Genomic DNA, 23,509 nt, shown 5'->3' on the forward strand with positions numbered 1-23,509 from the left:
TTATCCCCTTTGGCCGTTGCTTACCATTGGGTATTGCTTCTTTATGTCATTTTCCCCTTCTATGAAGCTTCACCATATTGGAGAAATTTGGCTACTTTGCTTTTCTGGTAATATTTCTTGAGAATGATTCTTTTTATGGCAACTCCTAGCAGCCATTTGATCGTTTTTAAGTTGAACGTAAGAATTTTTTTTTTTTTTTTTTTTTGTTTTCTTCTTTGGTCTTTGCAAGACCCATTTTGATGTGTTTTATTATGTTTCTTTTGATTCTTCTCCTTAAAAAGTGTATAATTTTCAAGCTAAAGTTCCAAGTCAGTTCCAAGTGTGTTTTAAGCGAAGGGAACTTATTTCCTCAATGTATAGCATTTGATGCAAGTTAGTAATTGAACAGCAAACATAGTTGCAAAATATAATTCGATAGTTTGAAATCAAAGCAGAGGTTTTAAGAGAAAACTTATTCTCTTCTTTAGGCCCACCAGCGGCCGAACGGTAAAGTCGCTGAACACTGGTAGTTCGGTCCGAGGTTCGAATCCCGCGAACGGGCTGGCTGCATGGGCGTTTTCGTGGTTTTCCCCATGTGTAACATGTATACGAGCCAGTTTCCCTTAGAAAGTCCTCCACGAAAGGCATCCCTCCCCTTAGGCAGATAGCCCTAGTGTGCTTTGCCATAATTAAATACACCACCACACCAAGCTAAAGGAACATCCCTTCAAATTGTGTAATTTGTGGACTAATAGCTTTTAGCTATTTATTTTAATTGTACGTTTGCCTAACTCAGCTTTCTTGTATAGCTTTGTTTTGATTAATAGTAACTTTTACATTTGAAATTTAAATTACTGTGCATCCATTGCTTTTTTGCTAGTTCCCCCCCCCCTTCATTGTACATTTGCCCAACTAGGCTTTCTTGTAAAGCTTATTCTTGTTAAATAGTAAGTTTTATATTTGCAATTTAAATTACCGTGCTTCGGGAAAAGGAGCGATATAATTGAGACTTGCTAAACTTTTTTAGATAATTAAGCTGGATTATCCTGTTTATAGTCTCAATTATTATCGTTTGACGAAACGCGCCGTAGGTATTAACTTAATTCGAGTTTTGAGCTCCCTTGATAAATCCGCCTCAAACCTCGAGTTGAACTAGTTACCATTTATTACAAATTTTTTTGGACATATTTACTGTGTATTTGAAATGTATTAATTTTTACAAGAGGTTTTTTTTTTTTTTTTTTTTTTTTTAATTCTTTGTACGTTAAAATTTATTTTTATCACCCATTTTTGATTTTGAAGTCATCTCAATTTGTAATTTTTACATTTAGTTTTTACGAGATAGCTCTTACTACTTTAATATTGTTTTTTCTAATTGTGACATGATTTTACATTTTTGCTAAGGAACTGTAGTATCAAATGTATTTTTTTAGCATTAGCTTTTAAAAATACCTCTTACTTATTAAATTAAAAAATGTTGCAGCTCAATGCGCAAAATTCTTGACCACTAAAATCTCTCTAATTCAAGTTGTCTTTCTACTTTCTTATATATTCATATAAGATAAAAAATCTGTAAATCAGCTTTATAACTTAATTTAGCAGTAGCTTCTTAATTACTCATTTGGGTACTTCCTTTCTATATTTTAGAGATGGTAATAACTTTTCAGGCCTGCATCATTTCTAGATCAATCTATGTCACATGGCTTGTATAATGCTAGTGATATAGCTAGTTCGGAACCTAAAATAAAAATTTTGAGAACTGAAACATTTGTCTTAATAAGCGAACTAAACCAAAACCTCCCCTTGCCTTATAGCCTCTATATTGGATAAATTTGCACTTTAGCTCCTGCCTGTCTCTTTATTAAGAGGCTGCTTCTCTGCTCTCTTCTTATTGCAACAGCAAAAAAATAAATAAATAAATAAATAAATAAATATTCTGGAAATATCCAGGATTAGAGTGCCAAGTGAATTGTGGCCACAAATGTCAATTGAAATAAAAATGAAATTTAATTGGCCTCAACTGCCAAGCTTCCTAGTCATTATAGATTCAACATTTTAGCATTCTATGCAATCAGAATTCTTCTTCAATATGGATCTATGTTCAATGCTATCTATATGCTGCACCATCAGTATTTCTCTGTTTCCATGTCTCAGTGTTCCTACATTAGTACTTCTAAATTTGTTTTTATTACATAAATATATGCATATATATGGTTCCTAAAAGTTATTATATATATGTGTGTGTGTAATAATAAAATTCCATAGTCAAAAATACACTTAAAATTCTAACTGTATGTTCTTTTCATTTTTAATGCCGACGGTCTTTTATTTGAAAGTACGTGGAATTAAATCCACAGCCCCATAGTCAAGTTGTTTTTCCCGCTTTTTCTACACGTTCAGTTATAGAATGTTCTGGAAATATTTAAAGCGAACTGGAATGGCTGACGTCATTTCTTGGAAGCTCTGCCTTTTCAGAGGCTATAAAAGGGCTCGCAAAGGAATTTCTGGGTCTTTTCTTTTAATGTAACGATGCAGTAAACTTCATACAAAAAGTTATTAGTAGTTCTTTTTTATTTACTCCAGAAATCTGATTTTTGTAACTGCTATTTCTCCTGAATAATAATAAATGGATCCTGTTTTTTAAACTTATCATTTGATACTTTGAGCTTCGACTACATTTATGATTCTTCACCAATCTATTTATTGCAGACAAAAGCTGGTACATCACATATATGTATAATGCTGTATGATCTTAAATTCACTTAGTGCAAAATCGAGTTATTCTACTACTTGCGCAATTGCTGCAAAGTAAGTTAATAATAATTTATTTACTAAAGAATTGTATATATCAATTTTTAGGAACCATAAAATAAAATGTAATTCCTTTTTAAACTTTTGAATATTTCCAAAACATGTTTAATTTGATTTACTTTGAAGGAACACAAAATGTATATTTTAAGAATTTTTATTACTGTAATTCATAGTTAGTGAAGGAAATAAAGGGCAAAGAATGAAAGAAATTTCATTATACATTTTTAGAAGGAAACGATTTTTGCAATTTAACAAATGCATGTAAAGGTGTGTGTATAGATTTTAAAAAAGTAATCCGTAAGATCTTTTATGTTTTAACTTTCTATTTTTGTTCTCATTAATATTTCTGTATATTTTTATATGCAAAACATTTTCAGAAAAAATCTTATGAAATGGTTCTTATTCATCTTAACTTTCATGTTAGATAGGTTCTATGATTACACTTCTAATAAAAATTTTGTAAATACTAAATTCTAAAATTCAGCTTCAAAAGTTACATTTTTGCTTTAGAAATTGAAAATTATATCAATTTCTTAAGAGGTGTATGTTACTTATCACAATAAATTTTTAAATTGAAATGTGAGCAGTTTACTTATACTTCAGTGTGGCGGTTTCAGTGATATTTTAAAGATTAAATTATGGTAAGCAAAAATGCTTTAAATAATGTTATTGTAATGGCTTTGAAAATAAATTTAAATACCATCCTGCCAAAAAGAAAAAATATTCTGAATGAATTTTTATGTTTGTGAAAAGTAAAAGGCAATGTACTCATTATGTTTTTAGAGAAATTTAATATTTTTTAAATATTTGTGTTGGGATCTGGATCTTGTCTTATTTCTGTGTAATTAAAAAATTTTGTTTCGCAGGACAACAAAGATTGGACTGCTAATCCATGTCATATCACTTCTGAAGATTATTTTAATCCTGAAATTGATTTGGGTGGAAAGGATATAGGTCGTCCCAGAGAAATCTCTACTAAAATACAAAAATTTAAAGCTAATTTATGGCTGTGTGAAAATTATCCATTGTCACTTCCAGAACAAGTAAGTACATTTCATGTGAGTTTAAAAAGAAAAAAAAAAAGAAAAGTAAGAGCACGCAATATAATGATTCATTAAAAGTGCATTATTACCAAAATAGTTTTGTCTTCCTAGATCCTGCCAATTGTTGATTTAATGGCTATTAGCAGTACCCATTTTGCAAAATTGAGAGATTTTATAACTTTACAACTGCCAGCAGGTTTTCCTATAAAAATCGGTGAGTTTTTATTTATATTTTTATATCTACATTTTTAAAATTTATTAATTTTAAGTTTAAGGGTGTAGTATGAAATTTTTTTCCGAAAATAAAATTTTAAAACTATTTTAATTGTTGTTATAATACCCAGTAGCAAAAGGGAAAAAGAATGTTTTTATATTATTAGCACTTTATTTTCAGTATGTTGTCAACCTTTTCACTAGTTGTATGCATGTGTATGTGATGATAGTTTCATAGATAATTTAGAGCTGAAATTACAAATTTATTTATTACCATAGCTAGTTTAAATATTAAATTACTTGGAATTTAAGCTGCAGTATGACTGAAATTAGAAAACTGGTAAGCATAGTAAAAAATAAATGCCTCAAATCTAAAGTCAGTAGGATTTTGCAAGTGAAAACTTTTATAAATAATAAAAAGTAAAGATTTTATATGTATTGAAAATATTTAAAAAAATATTTACATGAATATATGCTAATATAAATATAATAAGCTACCTAATTTATAGAGAATGTTCTTCAGATATACTATCACTTTCCACAAGTTCACTTTCAGAATTTGAATTCTTATTTGTACTATTGAACCAGATCATATCATCTTCAGTGTCGTGTAAATTATTAATAATGCAACTTAAAATATATGTATGTATTTCTTCAGAAATATAATTCTAAGACATGGGAGCAGGAAAAGATTTTAAAAATATTTGCTTTGAATTGAAGCATCGCCATAATTTTGATTCTAAAAAATTTAAGGAGGGGGGAAATGACTTGAATTGAAAATGATATGGTCAGAAGCAAATACATTTTTAGTATTTCTTTCATTTAATTTTAATATTTTTTCATTAAGCCATATTATGCATTTTCGGCACTATGTTGGTACATTTTGCCAAAATAGATTAGCTGGAGGCTCAGTACTAAATGAAATGAAATGATTAGGAACAGTATTAAGACACATTCTTTAATTTCACGACAAAATCCTTTGAAAACCCATTGTGGAGGAAAGAATATGGACAGTGTTATTTTTTCATTTTATGATTCTTATCAGTTTATGCAATTTTGTAGTGTCCATCAATTTAACGTTAGGATGAGATAACAGGTACAGGTAGAAATGGGCAGGATACCAAAAATTCACCATTGTATATTTGTGGATATCTATGTATATACTCTGCTTGTGCAGAGTCCAGCCATGCTAACAGTGCCATTTCGAACCAATTTTGAGAGAGATCACCCTGATGGAGGATGCACTTCAACCTTACCCCTTACTATCAAACCCCACTACGTTGCTTTCAGTGCCAGTGTTTCAGCCATTCGAAAATCTGCTGTCGCGACAAAGTCATATGTGCACGCTCCTCTGTGGAAGGCCACGACAGCGAAAACTGCAATGCCATGCCACTATGTGCAAACTGTAAAGGGGATCACACTGCATTCTTTCGATTTTGTCAAAAATGGAAATCGAAAAAAGACATCCAAACTATCAAGTTAACAAAAAGTATTTCATATTCAGAGGCGAGAAAAACTGTCGCAGCCGGGCAAAAAGTCATACGCTAATTTTGTAAAATCTGTTAAATCCATAGGAACACAAACAAAAATATGTGCACAAAATAAGCAGCCAGTCCATAATATCAAGATAATAGCTAAAAACCCCAATAATAATGAAACTAAAATGACCAACTGGAAAATAAAAATGAGAGAAAGAAAATTCCACCACTTCCCAGAAATCCGAGCGCAAGCTCCTTTGGGAGCATTAGTTCAGAAGAGGTGAATTCTGATATAAATGTGGAAGAGGGACTGCATATTCCGAGACACCTGCTTCCACGAAAGACAAAAAACAGCACCAAAAAGGTAAACCCTTGTTTCTTGGAATTTTCGCGGCTTCCACCAAAATCTCATTAACATAAAAACTTGATCAATAAATATCATTCCATGTGTTTGGCAGTCCAGGAGACACTTCAAAACCAGAGAGAGAAGCTAAGCTTCGAAGGTTTCTCATTTGCCAGGAAAGACAATCTTGTAGGAGAGCGTGCGAGTAGAGGTGTTGGTCTCCTCACTTTGCTTAACCACCCTTCCATTTCATTTCTTTGAAAAAGAAGCCTTCAAGCTGTTTTCATTCAAATAAATATAAATTTTCTGGTTTCGGTTTGTTCTATTTTCCTCCAAATGATGAACACATTGATCAACGAAATTTAGATGACTTAATATGTCAACTGCCTGTTATCATGTTAGGCGACTTTAATGCCCATAGTCCGTTTTGGGGAAGTAAGGACACAAAGCCTCGAGGAAGACAAATTGCACAAATGATTGAAGATCATTGCCTTTGTCTGCTTAACACGTCGAGCGCCACGTCAGCCATGTGTGGCTGACACTAGATTTTCCGTTTAGGACGCGTCAGCTATCTGTGGCTGACACTAGAATTTCCGTTTAGGCTGCATCATACATCTGTGGCTGACACTAGATTTTCCGTTTAGGCCGCGTCAGCCATCTGTGGCTGCACCAAACTTTCCGTTTAGGTCGCGTCAGCCATTTGTGGCTGACACTAGACATTTTAGTTTAGGCCGCATCGACCGCTGCTGGCTGACAGTGTCTAACATGATATATAACTATAAAATTTACACTGTTTTATGAAATTACACAAAATTTTAATTAATTTTGATTCATGATTTGATTTTGATTCATTGGATTTCATTGAAACACGGTAAACATAAAAACGGTTCTCCGTTACAGCTATTACAAAATGTGACAACACTCTTTTAGTTTTTCTACCAGCTTCTGTTGCATTTTTATCATAACATAATTTACAATATTTTCGTACTTCAGAGCCTTTTCCCGGTTTCCTTCGGAGTTGTCATTTTCTAGATATTCTTGCATTTTTGTTCGATGGAATATCTTCTTTTTAACAACTTGTTGCTATATTCTACCGTGGTATGAATCACTGGCCCTACAATACCGGTGCTTTTAAGCGAAGTGCGAGGCCTGAACGGGATTGCCTAAAACATACGTGTGGCGCTCAACGTGTTAATAATGGAGAGGATACCTACTTCTACAAGCCCACAGGGGCATTTCATGCACTCGATCTTGCAATTTGCTCACCATCACTGTTGCTTTTTTGCACATTTAGTGTAGGAAATTATCTTTAATAGTAATCACTTCCCAATTTTTATATCTCTTGCTTGAGAAAGAGTGACTCCTATGTCAACATCCCTTTTATATTTGATAGGGCAGACTGGGAACTCTTCTCCTGTCTTGCAGATATTACAGACGAAATGTTGAAAGATATGCCTATTGATGATTCTGTGAAAGCTTTTACTGATAGTGTTGTTTAGGCAGCTACAATTTGTATACCTATAACATCAACAAAGTTACCAGAATTTTCAAAATCACGGGGGAACAGGAATTGCCAAGAAGCTCTCAGAAGACAAAGAAAAGCCTGGGGTATCTTTCATTGATATCCCACATAGTCAAACCTTCTAGCTTTCAAAAAAAAAAAAAAAGCGAAAGCACATGCAAGGAAAGTTAGACATAAGAGCCTAAGGGATTCATAGATGTCTTACGTGTGGAATTTCATCCTCTACATCTAGTAAATGAGTATAGGAAAGAGTTGGAAAAGCATGTGGATTGTATAAAGACCACTCTTTTCCCTTTCTGGAAAAAGACAGCTATGTGATTAGAACCGCAAAAAAGAAATAGCGAATACCATAGGTGACGCTGCTACTGTTTCAAACGGCAGCAACTACTCGCCTGCTTTTCTTTCTGCCAAGCATCACTTGGAAAAAACTCACTTTGTATTCATCCTTCCAACTCGGAGCCTTATAATGGCAATTTTACTACAGTTGAATTGAAGAGGGCATTATTGGACGCACATAGGACCAGTCCAGGTCCAGATGGTGTCAATTAGAAATGCTGAAGCATCTCTCCTGTAAGTCGCTGGCTGCCCTTCTTGCTCTTTACAATCGAGTGTGGAAGGAGCATACCTTTCTCAGCACATGGAAAAAAGCTGTAGTCATTCCCATAGCTAAAGCTGAAAAAGATGCGAAGAATCCTTCTAATTGGCCCATCGCTCTTACGAGTTGCATGTGCAAAGTGCTGGAAAAAATGGTAAACCGTCGCCTAGTCTATTACTTGGGAAAAAACAACATAATTTCTCCCATAATCAAAGAAGTTTCCATAAAGGTAGAACAACTGCTAATATGCCTTTTCTGGAAACTGGCATTCATAAAGCTTTTGTCAGGAGAAACCACCTCGTATCAGCTTTCTTTGACATTGAGAAGGCTTACGACAAGACGTGGCGGTGCGGTATTTTACAAGATGTTCATGCCAGTGGCTTGCACGGCAACTTACCAATCTTCATTCAAAATTTTTTTAGGGCTAAAACCTTTCCAAGTAAGAATTGGCTCAGTTTTGTCAGACAGTTTCGAACAGGAAAAAGATGTGTTTTAAGCATTACCTTGTTCAGCTTGAAAATAAATTCTGATTTAAAGGAACTTTCACCTGCAGTTTCGGATTCATTGTATGTTGATGACTTGCAGATCAGTTGTCAGGGTGCAGATATGAGATATATGGACAGATAGATGCAAATCGCTCTGAACAGGATCCAGATATGGTCTATGAAACATGGATTGGTTTTTTTGAAACAGAAGACTGTTTGTGTGCACTTCTGTAGAAAACGAAATCTCCATCCTGAGCTCAGGATTGCAGCTGCATGAGGCTTGCTCAGTGTTTACTTCAGAGATGACTTCTGTCTACTATGCCCTTTTATATATATCAAAGCAAACTCAGAAAAAGTTTTATCATTTACTCTGACTTGTATTGTGCGTTTAAAGCTTTAGAAGTATTTTCTGACACCTGCAATTCTTTAATTGTTGAAATTTTAAGACTGCATTTTAATTTATCTGTTAGTGGATAGATTCTTTACTGCTGTGTCCCTGGCCATATAGGTATTAATGGGAATGAACTGGTAGATGTTACTGCAAAATCTGTTGTAGGGTTCTCTACTAGGTGTGTTCCAGTCAGAGATATCGACATGACCATCAAGAACAAAATCATAGATAAATGGCAGCACTTTTGGAACCTTCAAGTAAGCAACAAAGTTACGAAGCATCAAGAATAAAGTCGTGTATTGCAAGGCTGCTAGAAACCGGAGGTAATTTTAACTCGCCTTAAAATTGGTCACTGTCGTGTTACCCATAATCATCTTTTAAAAGGTGAAAGTGAACCTATGTGTTGCCATTGTAATGTTGTTTTATCAGTGCATCACTTTTTAACTCAGTGTTCTTATTTTAGCAGACTTCGTATGAAGCATTTTAATAATTGTGACTTACCTCTTGACCCAATAATCGGAAAAGAGGTCAACGCTAATTTGTTTCATACCTGCAAGAGTCTGGTTTTTACTATTTAATTTGAATCATGTTTTAGATTATTGTTTTGTATTTTAACACCATATATATTAATGTACCTCATGTTTATATCTCTATTCTTTTCATTTTTATATTTATATTTCACCTTAGTGTGTTTTTGTTTAATGTCCTGGTTTTAAACTTGTGTTTATTGTTGACGTAAATAACCTTTTAGGTTGTGTGCCAAAAACCCTATTAACCAACCAACCTTTGTCTTCTTGAAAGCGGAAATATGTAAAATACAGAATTGGAAAGACAAATTAGCATACAGACCTTTAAATTCTTAATTAATTCTAAATTTAATTAAATACATCTCCTTTTAAAGAATACATATTGCACTGTTTTGTAGTATTTTCTGTGCAGTGCAAAAACTCTTGCCAGTTGCTATCCAGAACTCGAACGAAGAATTTCCTAGCTATAAATACTTCAGCAGCATTGCACGCAGCTTTCTTTTACCTTTTACTCTTGAATAACCCACATTTCTTGACTTATTTGCATTCTACCAGTGCTCTAAAATGTAACTACATATCCAAAATTGTATGGTGGAAGTTGTGTTCCCTCCATTCTACAGAATGTGATTCATGTTCAGAAATAAAATGTATTTAATTGGGAAGCTAGTTGTGCTTTGTAAAAATCTAGTTATCTGTTCAGCAATTTCAAGCTATCTGCTATCACTGTCACTGCCATTCCAACCATGATTGTTCACTCATGGGTCTTCTCTCCATCATCACATCTTTTTGAGTAAATTTGCTGAAAGGGGCTGTTGGTAATTTAAAGTATAATCTATAGCTACATATTTTTTATCTTACACACACACATATATGTATAAAGGAATAGTGTTCTCGATGCTTCTGAATACTTTTCTGTTTAGTTTTGGTAATATGAGGGATATTCCTATTGTTTTAGAGGTTTTATTCATTCCACTTAGAGTTTGGCTAGCATTGAGGCAAATATTTTGTGTATCATTTATTTTTTTTTTTTTTTTTACTTCAAATGGCAAGGAAAATATACTAATAAAGTTTTAAAATTAATTCTGACAATTATATCAGAATAATCTGGAACAAGTGGATCACAAATTTAATTTATTCATTTTTTTTTCCCAAAGTTAAACTTAGCGGTACTGCAAGACAGTGCTTAATGATAAGTGTGCCATCCTGAGAGAGCGGTTTTGTGACTGAGGCATCTATCACAAAAGTGTTAATTGTGCGTGTGTGTTTGTATAAAATTAAATGAATGCGATCAGATATAAATACTTACATTTTGCATGAACTGTAAAAAAGTATTTGCTGAAGCCAAAAGTTTATTAAATCTTAATATTTTTCTAGAATGAATATTATTTTTCATGATACAAATTCCCTTTCTTTTAAAGAAATTCCACTCTTCCATGTACTAAATGCTCGAATAACATTTGGAAATATATTTGCTCTTGATGAACCTGTACCGGGAGTTACACCTATAAAAGAAGAAAAAGTTGTTGCTTGTGTACTGGATGATAGCTGTTTTGATACACCATCTGGATATGTACGTTTAGGTAAGATTGCTCTTCTCATAAAACAAATAGAAGGTAATATTTTATTGCTGTTTTGAATTGTTACAGCATTAAGTGATTGACAAATGTGTCAAAATAAGTTATTAACATGCAAACAGACAAAGTTAAAATTGACCTCATATTTCAGATTTAATAGTAACAGTGAAAAAAATTTTAGAGTTAAAATAAACAAACAAATAAATAAATAAACAATGAAGTAACTTTTAATAAGGATAGTTACGAGGGAAAAAGAATGTATGTTGTTTTCATAATTAAAATTTCTATAATACTTTCCATTTTCAAGATTTCTCGTATTTTTTTCAGAAAACTTTTCTTTTACAGAGTTTTCTTTATCATACTAAGAACACTGTAAGAATTTAAAGCAGGAATTTTTTCATGTGGCCATAAAATAGCTGCCAGCTCTGTCATCATATTTTCTGGTTTTCCCACTGAATATCTGGGTTTTTAATTTTTAGCCTGTACTAAATAAAATTAACAAAGAAAATATTTCCTGCTATTAATGGAATTTAAATCAGGATAATTCTATTCCCCAACTTAGTGATTTTTTGACATATTTTCTCTTTTAAAAGATTATTTGATTTGAATTGTCTTTGAATTGATCTGTAGACATCTTGAAGACTTTTTATGAAGATTCAAGGAATGTTTATTCAGTTAATATTTGTATTTAATTTTGTTTAACATCAGTAAACGGTACATTACTAAGTTTATCCAAACAATAGTATGTATGTTAATTATTTATTTTATTTTCAGCATATTTAAAAGTACTTTCATGAATAAATCATTTTTCTGTACTCAGGATTTTCTCAGTATAAAAATGTTAGAAAATTATGAAATAAATTTAGCCAAAGAACATAAAAGGATTTTAGAAATGGCATCGCTATACAGCATGAAGACTTCACAGAAACTTCCAGTATTCTCCCACAAACCTCCAGTGTTTTCATATTTCAAGGTTATATGAATTATAAGATTAGCTACTGTGTCTTAAACCTTAAATTTATATTTGCTATTTCTTTAAAAATCCAAAGTAGAGTGAACAAATAACATTAGGTTTATGCATTAAGAACTGAATTTAAATCTGAACTTTACTTTTTCCCTGAGAGAGAAATAGGTAGACCTTTATAATTTTTTTAACAAAATTGGGTACTATTCCGTTTTGAGGACCGTAAAAAATTGCCAAACTATTGTTGATGCCAGTGCTGCCAAAAATAATTGCAGCAACCCTAATGCAAGAAAGGAAGTATAATAGTAAGTAACTATCTGAGGATTATTGTTTTAATTTATATGAAAGGTTAATTTCATATAATACTTTTTTATTATTATAATTTATATTAAAAAGGCCAAACATAATTAAAATGGAAGCATAAGAGTAAAATAACTATTTCAGATCATCATTATAATTTATATAAAAAAAGGCTAAACATAACTGAATGGATTCCTGCATCGCTATTTCGGTACCAAGCATTTTTTTGGTTGTTCAAACATAATTTTCTATAATGAGTGATACCTTTTCTATGGAAAAATTCTATCGCAGACTTTTCGTCATGGGCAATTCCCAAATTGTTAAATCCATAGGATATCAAAAAAGGATTTAAAAATGAAACTAGTATTTCAATGCCGTAAGAAATATAGAACTATCTAAACTTATGCAATTTGAAATCTGCGCGTACACTAGATTTGGTGCGCTTTTAAATGGGCGCATTTGCTATATTTGGCGCTTTTGCGCATACATTTTCGCCACAATTTTTTACAGTCCTCAAAAGTGAATAGTACCCAAATTTTTATTTAATTTATGTTCCAACTTTTACTTCTTTATTTATTATCAATTTATTATAATCTAGCAGCTTCAGCACAGATAAGTCTCTTTTCTTTTTAATTTGTTACTGCTTCAATGATGATTCTTAAGAGTACATATACCTTATGCTGTCTTAAGGAAAAATTACAGAATTTTATCCATATATATGTATTAATTCAATGGGATAGATGACTTGCTGATTCCTAAACTGCACACATAGAGTGATAGAGTCGCATAGATGGAAATGATAATCATGTAGACAAATGTGTTCAAATTCAGCAATAATGTTGGATAAAGCATTTTGGGAGACATAATATTTGGTTATGGGTGTAGTATGCACTCCATTATTTATAAAACTTAGCCCATTTTCAAACAATGGACAATAGTAACCCAAGCGACGTGTGCAAGCTAGAGTCAACGGAACAAACGTTACATGCTCTCTTTTGCCTTCCGTTTAGTAACAAACGAAAGGCAAAAGAGAGCACATAGTCCGATTGCAGCGGTATTTATAATAAAATTTTTCTTTAATCTCATTGGCTAAAAACTATACACAGTTCAGAAGATTAAGAATGTGGAATTACTTTTCAGATATGACACAGTTTCGAAAAAGTTGTTACTATTTTTAGAATAGAGGGGATTTACCCAAATTAAAAAGAGAAATTAAGTGGCTGTTGCTAATTTAACTGTTTGGTTCCCAGGGGGTATTATTGAAAAAACACTGTCGAAGAATCCCAAACAGTACAACTGCGCTTTCTATAAATGAGTACAAAAAGACCCTAACAGTGCAGTAGAGCTTGTTGTATTTTATGTCGAGAAATACCAAGCGGCATGACAGCACTTTGTTTGTTTTACTTTTGTGGGCACTTGATTTAAATCGAGTGCTTACATTATCAACATCAAGTGCACCGTCATTTGTCCACAGTGTTCGAAATGTACTGGGTTTTCTCGACATAAAATCTAAACAGCGTGATCATGCTGCTTGGGATTCAAACAGTTAAAATATAATTCAGAGTTACATATTTTTATCTTATTTTTAGAATGGAAAAGGTCGAGTGCCCAAATTAAAAAGAGGATTTAAATGGCTATTGCTAATTTAAAGTAAAAACCAGGGTTTCTTTTTTTTTTAAAAAAAATCACATATTTTTCTCCTTCAAGGAGAAAAAAAACTTGGCGATGGAAAAGTAAGAAGCAAAGAAATGGAAATTTTGTACTATATTTACAGTTTCATTGAGAAAACAAACAAAGAAATGGCTTCAAGATGTAATTTAGAAATTCTGGAATGAAGTATCCTCCCGTAAATTAAATTTAGAGTCCAATTTGTAAATTCTTAGGGAAACGCAGCTTGAAGATTATATAATGAATTTTATAGTTTTTTGATAGTGTTTCGCAAAATCTATTACAATCAGTATAAAATCAAATTTTTTCCCTTATTTATCCATGAAATTCTAGAATAAAAAGAAATTAAATGTGTCTGTCGTAGCTGAAAACTGCGGCCCGAGGAATGTGACTGCTGGAAAAAAGAAAAGAAAAAAAAAAAAAAAAATACCGAGTTTGAGACCATAGCTAATTCTTCTAATTAAAAGAAATATATTAAATTTATGGATTAGGCGTATTCCTAGGGGAACAGCAGGCATGTGCTGTCACTGCTTATATACAGCCTAAGGAGAGAATGGAGGGAGTATATAGTGTAAAACCTGAGGGTAGACAGTTAAAAGGACTCCATTCTTTGTGTAACTGCAACTGTCCATTTTGAAGTGCACTAAAACATTCCATTTATATAGTATATATATATATATATATATATATATATATATATATATATATATATAAATTTTATTTCACCCCATTATAAAAATAATGATTATATATGAAAAAATTATAAGGTGGAAGCCTTCAAAATTTATATTCACTTCATTCTTAAAATAAGCAGAAAATTCTTAGAATTCAGACATTTAAATAGTACTGCAAAAATACATTAATCATGTTCATAACCTTCCCTAAATAAAATATTAAAATTCTTTAGTTTGTTGAAGCAAAATTCATATTTTTAATTCCATATAATTTTTAATCTTTTATATTTCATTAAACACTGCTATCTTTTAATTCAGTATAAGAAGAAACAGCAGTATGTGTTCAAATCTCAAAATAATAATTAATATTATCAGCAGTTTTTTATTCTATGAAACATATTTAGTTACATTAATGACTGATCAAATTATCTATTTTATGACCAAGGAAAATATTAGTATAAACTATGACAACAACATTAAAAATACATTATGAAATAACAATAAGAATTTTTTGTTTTCAAAACCATTTAAAAAAATACTGAATTGTCATGCTTTCATTTCTTGAACAATATTTTTTTTTTAAGCAGCACAATCAAATAGCAGAAATTTTAAAGAAAATATAAATGTAAAATATAGTCCTCAGCATATTTAATAATTCTGTTTAGTTGGAAAATGAATCTGAGTCAAATTCACATGAAGATAATAATTTTGAATTTTCAACTGACAGAATGCTGTTAAGAAAAGGTGAAGGGCAAATAGTAATTTTTTAGTGCACATACTTGAAGCACACACTAAAGACAGATTGACGACTTTGGACCCTTTGTAATTCTGAATCTTTTAAGCAGGAAATCATTTTGATAATCTGAAGCACATTTTTCTCCCCTAAATATTAAAGAGGTGACTGATGAAATTTCCTAACTAGTTTAGCCTTGAATTGAAGTACTAACGCCAAATTTAATTTCATTGCAACTTTTGAACTTGCAGATAAACGAAATACTTATACTGCACTTTAAGGCAGGGCTATTCTCCACAGATGAATTTTCTATTGAAGTTTCACAAAACAGGTGAAAATCGTGCCATGTAAATTCTAACTTTGGTGGTTCCATGGTGTAGATGACTTATTGATTCCCAAATGGTACACGTAGACTGATAAGGCCATGTAGATAAAAATAATGGACTTGCATACAGAAGTGGCCGAACTCAACATAATTTTATTATTGGGTAAAGCATTTTTGGAGCAATTTTGCTTCACAAAGAATTATGGGTGCAGTATGCACCCCACAATTTTTTTAACTTAACCCATCATCAAACAGTGGACAATACAGTGACCTGAGTGGCATGTGCAAGCTAGAGCAGTAAAGAAGAGTGAAAGAGAGTATGTATTTGAATTGCAGTGTATTTATAGTAAAATTTTTCGTTGATCTTATTGGCTAAGAACTGCAGAAGGTTAAGATCACGTAATGCTGAATTATTTTTCAGATATGGCACAGTTTTGAAAAAGTTAGATCCTACTTTTAGAATAGAAGAGGGAGTACCCAAATTAAAAAAAGGAATCGAGGGGCTATTGCAAATTTAAATATAATTAAAAGTTACGTATTTTTTATTTTATTTTTAAAATAGAAAGGGGAAGTACCCAAATTAGAAAGAGGAATTAAGAGGCTATAGCTAATTTAAAGTACAATTCAGACCTATATTTTTTGTCTTGTATATATATATATATATATATATATATGCAAGATAAAAAAATATCAAACTCAAAATTACTAGCTTTAATTTCACTATGTCTGCTTCCTGGAATCTAACTGGAATCCTGAAGAATTAATCCTCATTGTGTCATCTGCAGTATGGTAAAGCTCTTGTCCAATAGCAGCTCAAAATTTAACGAAATGATTCAAATCTTATAAGTAGCCCTTTCCTATAATGCACGGTCACTTTCTCTATTTGGTCTTGCCTGCTAGCATGTTTCCCTGCTTCACTGTATTGTCTATTGCCTCAACATGTGATAAGTTATGTATAGAATGCGGGACCTTTGTCTCATACATAGTGATATGTAAACTGAGAATACATAGCCTAAGAAATTCCCCCCCCCCCAAAAAAATAGTTATATGGTAAATATCCAGCTATTTGTAGTTTCCTGAATTCTATCCATCTCTTACATATCCTATTTGTATGTCAGCAATATCACTAAACATTTCAGCAATGATTGAAAAAATAAATGGTGCCTTCTATCCTCAGTCTTCATATAATTTTGTCTAAAAAGTAATTTGAAATTCTGTTGCCATGATGATGCAAAATGAAGCATATATTATTTTTAAAAATGGAAATATATATGAAAATTGATGCTTTAAGAATATCTTTTTATTTTTAAATCAGGGATAAAAAAATGAGTAGGCTTTTTTTTTTTTTTTTTTTTTTTAATAGTCAGTGTTTTTATGCAAGTTCACAGCTTGCCTGAGCATTAATAACTGTACCATCTTCTGGTTATATTAACCTATTAAAGTTTATAATTCCATTAGGCTAATTAACAAAGTAAGTAACAATAAAAAAAATTACATTAAGATCAATAGACTTCATACATGTTTATGGCAGCTTTAATCGTTTTTAATTGGCATATTAGATGGCAATAATAAAATATAATGACTTGGATAAAACTATAAGCTTTAAAGCCTTTGCAAGTGCTGACATGTTCCTCATTTTCTTGAGCAGCAGAACAAATTCTAAACTTTCAGTACACCAGATCTTATGAATAATATTTCATTAAAACTAAGTTATTTTAATATTATCCATACTTTTAATGTGCAGTGGATTTCCACCATTTTGTAGTGGGTTACCTAAATTGATATCAATGCACTTGAATTATCTGCAGTCTTGAATAACACACCTAAACAGCATTTACGTATTCTAGTAAAAAATTCTATAATTTAAAAAAAAAAAAAAAAAAAGCTAATAAAAATGCAGAATATGCTGTAGTTAAACATACAAAACTTTGATTATAATTTATGATTTTACTGTCGATTAAAAGTTTGAAAAAGTTACAAACTTGAGCATTGTATTAGTAGAATTAGCATATAGTAAAATCTTTATTATTAAAGAAATTAGAATGGTATGTATTTATATACATTCCTCGCATGGGTGGGAAAACAGTGGCACCAAGAGCCATCAAATTTGAAGCACACCCAATCCTTTACCTGAGCATCTGCACCTCAGAGCCCAAATTTTGAATTTTATTTATGTCACATTTTATGCAAATTTAATGAATTTTTAATTAACAAATTTTGCGATTTAAAAGCAATGTGTTGCCATTTGGCAAAGAATGACATTTAACTTTCAAATTTAATGTCTCTGTTACTGATTAACAAACTAAGCAGTTAATCAGCAATAAACTCAGTTCTTAATAATTTTTTTTATTAATTTTTAATTTGATTTACATAAAAATGCATTTAGTTGGTTTCCCTACCTGGTCTCAGGCTGATAATTCATATGGGAATTCTTCAGTATTCATTATGTTAGTCATTCTGGCTTCCTATCTTGCTATAATATTATTTTAAACTAATTTTTGATCTGTTCTATTGTTCTTTGAAAAAGATTTGCCAGGCTTTCATTATGTAGGTAAAAAGAAAAAAAAAAAAAAAAGAGAGATTTTAATATAGGAATAATATATATATAATAGTTGATGCAAACCAACTGTTGTCTCAATTCATTAAATTCTTCAATAAAAATAATATGTAAACTAATATCAGTATTGCCAGTATAGACTGAAAAATAGAACAGCATACCAAATATGCTATAAACATAGTTGAGAAGATTTGAAGGAAAGAAATAATCTGATATTTAATTATGAAGCAGGAAGACTCATTTATCTACTAAAATGAAAATAAAATACTTTGAAACCTTTTTATTCATTTCCTTTTTGGAGTATGATTAAACTTAGTTATCATATTTAAAAAATTATCCAATTAAGTAAATGATGAATGATGTCCATTTCCAATGAATTTCAGTATTATTGTATAATTTCTGTTTCATCAAAAATCTAGAATCATTGGACTGAAATGGTTAAATTAGGATAATCAAAATAGCAGTACTCTTGGTTTATTATTAAAAATCGGGAAATATTTTTAAGGAAATTATACTAGCTAGATTAAGTGAAAATGCGCTGATTAAAATTATTATGTTATTTTTTCTTTTTTATAATGAATATATTAAGCAGCCCCCAACCCAAGCAGCTACTCATGCAAATATAAAATTCCATATAGTAAGTAGTGCAGCAATGAGAAAATAGTCTATGTTAAAAAGCTTTCTTTGTTGATTTCTTTTAAGTATTTTGTGACACATGATTATTTTAATGCTTATTGTATCTGAGCTTTATAATTATTTATTTGATGAAAAGTTTCTTATCTCATCATAAACTGTTTTAAAACTTTACTGAATTTCTATAAGTGAGATGTGGCAGAATACTCAGAAAACGTTAAATCCTTAAAAATTCTTAGAAGTCTTTGGTTTTTTTTTTTTTTTTTACCTGATTTTTGGTTTTGAAAAGTACTTAATTTTGGCCAAAATTTCTGACTAGTCCTTATTATTTTTAATCTGAGTTTTCCATCTCTTTCCTGTAACGACCATTCTAAGTGTGTGAATTAACATTTGTATGACCATACATTCAAAGCATGCAGAGTAGTGAAGCCATTGCAAACTGACATGGCAACACTGAAAAACAAACAGTGATCATAAAGAAAGTTTTAGGGCACATGATTAGTTGCTCACCCAGTCTTGCTAAACAAATATTGTCCATAAGAATGCTGTCAGTCTGCTTTGATAAAAAGAGCTTCTTTGATTTTGACCTCGACTTGTTTCACCCTACTATAATGAAAATGTGATTTTCAAGAAATTTGGAGGTTGAGCTTAGTGTTAAAAGTGAATTTGTAAATTCTTCAAGTATGTGGCTAAAAACTAGGAAAGGAAGAGCATGTTCTGGAAAAATCTGCTAGTATTGAAACAATTTAAATCTTTAGAAGGTCAGATGTTTATCTGTCCCTGTTTCAGCAGCACAAAGAACAATGGGGACTATCTAGAGCAGGGTTTCTTAAACTGGGGGTCGCGATACCTGCAACAGGGGGTTGCCAAAAATTTTAGCAGTTTTGATATTTCTTTAACTTATTATAATAATTTTACAATTACCAAATATTTTTACACAATGTATCTGAGAATAGATAAAGATAAGACAATACAGACAAAGAAAAAAACGAAAATGTTTCGACGCATTCTTTTTATAATATAAACATTTATTTTCTTTGCTTTGCAAGGGACGCTTTCATTTCGTCTGTTACTTATTTAAAATTTTCACATTGTTCACATTAATTGTCTTAAAATTAGAAATTAAAGTTAATGACCTAAAACTGCAATAGTATATTACAGTGAAAAAATTGACAGTTTCATTCATGCATGTGTCAGATTTGTGCAATACTTATGGGGTCCCATAAAATTTTTGTAAATACTATGGGGTCCTGGGGGTCACGAAAAAGTCTCAGTGATAAAAAGGGGTCGTGACTGAAAAAAGTTTAAGAAACCTTGATCTAGAGCATTCTTTTCAAGAAGAAAGTACCAGTCAAATGAAATAAATAAGTAAATAAGGAAAGGATCCAAGATGGTGGCTGGCCCTGCTAAGAGCTCTTCTTGTGATGGAGGACTGTAAGACACTGTGCTTAGAACTGCTGGCTGCTTGGTTATGGTTTTAAAAGAGTTCTGATTAAAGTTGTTGTTTTGGCACAGTGCTGCAATGTGAGAAGTCTTGGTGTTGTTTAAAAAGTAACTGGTAATAACAATAAGTATGTAAATTTCTTATTCTTGATCCAAAATTATCATATTGAATAAGCAAATTTTTTTCTTGATATTTTATTCTTTTATTTAATTATTTTGATTTTTCACTGTTCAAAAGTATGCAAAATTTCAAAAAATAATTCTTTATTTGCCATATGGACAGGCACACTGACAATTTTAAAAGATTGGCCATGTGTATGTGCATTAGTTTTTCTGAATTTATTCGTAATATTGAAATTACTAAGAAAATAAAACTGAACTTCTGCACGTTCTAAATCTAAGCAGTTTTCAAAAACAAGAAAACATTTTAATTCAATTTGGAGGGGGGGGAATCAGAGATGAAAAGAAAAAGTGAGAAGGAATTGATTACATTAAGTAAAAAAAACTTCTTCTTGAGAGAGATATCGCTGGGGATATTAACATGTACTTTTCAATGAAGCAGAGACTAATAGGAATATTGAGATTTGTTTAGTAAAGCAAATGAGCTTAGGTTTAAAAAAAAAAAAAAAAAAAAAAAACACTATAAATAAGCTTAAATAACTAAAAAGATAACTAAAATAACTTCAGATTAGAAAGACAAAAAATATTTTGTAGTATTGTGGATTTTTGTATCCTTTAATGTGTAATTGTTGATACATATTTTTAAAACAATGTAATAAAATTTATTTGCTGCTTGAAGTTACAAAATTCCCTTACATTGCAATTTTAATAGTGCTTTTTTTAAAAAAGAATTTTGTAATCATGACCATGTAAATCTTTAAAATATGCATAACTAAATTAAATACAAAATATGTCTCAAGAAATTCATAATTTAATGTGTACTTGAAAACTTTTAAGAAATCAGTTTTATTCTGAAATTTGCATTATGTTATTTAATTATTAGAGTGGTTTAATTATAATTCATTCTGCTTACTTCAGTTTTATTCTTAGAATGCTGCAAGCATGAAAGGGATTGCATAGATAATTGTGTTAGTGTATTCAATTTTGTTTGCTGATAGATTCCTAATTTGTTCTATTCGTGGATAGATCCCTAATTTGTTCTATTCGTGGCTCTTAAAAATCCTTAAAAGTCCATAATTTTCATTTAAAGGAATGCATACAAACTTTGTAATGATAGTACATGTGGGAGCTGAGAAGCCTCCTCTAAACTGTCATGTTGGCCATATAAATAGGAAGCTCTAACATAATGTTAAAGCAAGTATTTTTTTCTGTGAAGGTTTCTTGAAGAGTCACTGTGTCTAGTTGAAGATAAAGGGTCCAATATAAGCAAGTTATGCTCTCTGTTAAGATGATTGAACAACTTGCGAAACGAAGGATCTTCCTATTTTGACGTTGTAGCTTGTAAGAGGCATAATGCCTCGGGAATGATGTGTGTGTGGAACCAGTCAACTCAAGAGAACTGGACAAAATGCAAACCTGGCTGTGGATCATTAAATGTTTTGTAAGCACAGGATGACAAGCAAACCTCATTTGCTTGACAGTGATCGACTTTATATATTCATCTCCTCAGATGCACAACATTGGAGCATGGGTACAGGTGTACCATTGTCAGCTTCACTAGTTTATTGGCATCTGCTGTACTATATACTGCATAGCCATTCATTGCTTTGTGCAGGATTTCCTTGTCATTAACACAGCCACTAGCGTGCTGATTAGTAACAAAGCATCTTTTCTGATGAATGAAATCATTTTCAGTTTGGAATGGAACAATGAATATGTATTATACACTATAGGAATAAAAGCCAATTTCTGAATTACATTATCCAACATTTTAGTTAGTGATCATCCACTTAATGGTCTTTGGTACCACTGTGTATGATATATGCTCTTATCTGCTACAAATTGAATGTAATCTCATGAGCAATCACTGTATCAGGGAGGTTGTGGAATTCAAAATCTTACCCTTCATTCAATGGATTTTTGTAGGTGTATTTCAGCTAGAAATTCTCAAAACTTTTTAGGATTTCAGGTACAGCTTCTTCCTTGACCGACTTATTCACCACACATTTCACCTACTGAATATTTCCAAAATTTATTGGACTGGTAACTCCTTTGTGACACTCATCCTGCAGCAAATGCAGATCAACTCTGACCTTGCATAGAAATAATGTGGAATAGTATTCGTTAGGTAAACATTCAAAACCTTTTGCTGCCATCTTTCAGGGACACAACAATTATAAACTCTTATTGCAGCACATGGGAGTTTTACCAAGTATTGATTTTGGGTAATTTAACATTCGTGTATTAGCTTTGTAAATTTAATCCTTTCTTTGTATTACTACAAGTAATATGCGGAGTAAATTAAATAAATTTCAGCTGATTCCTTCATGATGTAATTTTTATCAACAGAAGTATGCATATATGATCTAGTAGAAAAATATTAAATGGGTTGAGTAATATTTTGGCATTTTAACTAAAAAGTAATTTAATTATTATTGGCAGAATATTTTCACTAAAAAAATGAGAAAAACAGCTAGCTGTGAGACAAAATAATCCCACAAGTTTTATCTTATCTAAGCACTTGCTTAAATTTTATGCTTTTGCTTCTAGAATTGATTAGAAAATTCAATTTTAAATAAAAAAAAGGTTATAAATTTTCGTTTTTATTGTGTGAACTTCATTATTTTATTTCTAAAAATGCATAAAATAAATGCTTAATTTTTTAATATCAGCATAATTATAAAAGCAGGTATATGTATGCAAATTGATTTAAATATCAAAATAAAACAATTTTCTAAGTAAAACTTTGTGATTTAAAATTTTAGATTTTGATTATATATTTAGATTGTAATTAAAAATATGCTATTTATTTTCTGTGTAACACTAACTTTCAGGCAAGTTTATATGACCTCAGTTATTAATATATATAAAAGATAAAGATATTTTTTAGCTATTTCCCTTTATAGATTAGTAGTTTTTTAGCTAAATGTTTAGTTTCTCACGAATGCTTAATTTTCTCATGTTTAATCTTTGTAATTTGTTTTATGGCATATTTTTTTTAGTTTTATTTTCAAAATATGTAAATAACATGCAGAAGTAGAATTAATGAAAATATCAGAATATTTATTATGCAGCATCCAGTTTAATCTGTACTGTTTGTATTGTTTTTGATATTCTGTATTTTAATAAAA

General features: G+C 31.0%; 1 protein-coding gene across 2 annotated transcripts in view; it reads left to right on the forward strand.

The window, feature by feature from the left end:
* Nucleotides 1–23,509, forward strand: part of LOC118189809 (ankyrin repeat domain-containing protein 13D) — a 71,637-nt gene that overhangs the window by 28,869 nt on the left and 19,259 nt on the right. For both annotated transcript variants that reach the window (XM_085816642.1, XM_035360476.2), the window contains 3 exons: nt 3,657–3,833; nt 3,945–4,047; nt 10,806–10,967. In XM_085816642.1, coding sequence (XP_085672768.1) covers nt 3,657–3,833; nt 3,945–4,047; nt 10,806–10,967 — 442 coding nt within the window. The remainder of the gene's footprint in view (nt 1–3,656; nt 3,834–3,944; nt 4,048–10,805; nt 10,968–23,509) is intronic.

This window comes from Stegodyphus dumicola, chromosome 5 (genome assembly GCF_044657685.1).
Source record: "Stegodyphus dumicola isolate Sdum_Otavi_A_Nest chromosome 5, ASM4465768v1".
Classification (NCBI taxonomy): Eukaryota; Metazoa; Arthropoda; class Arachnida; order Araneae; family Eresidae; genus Stegodyphus; species Stegodyphus dumicola.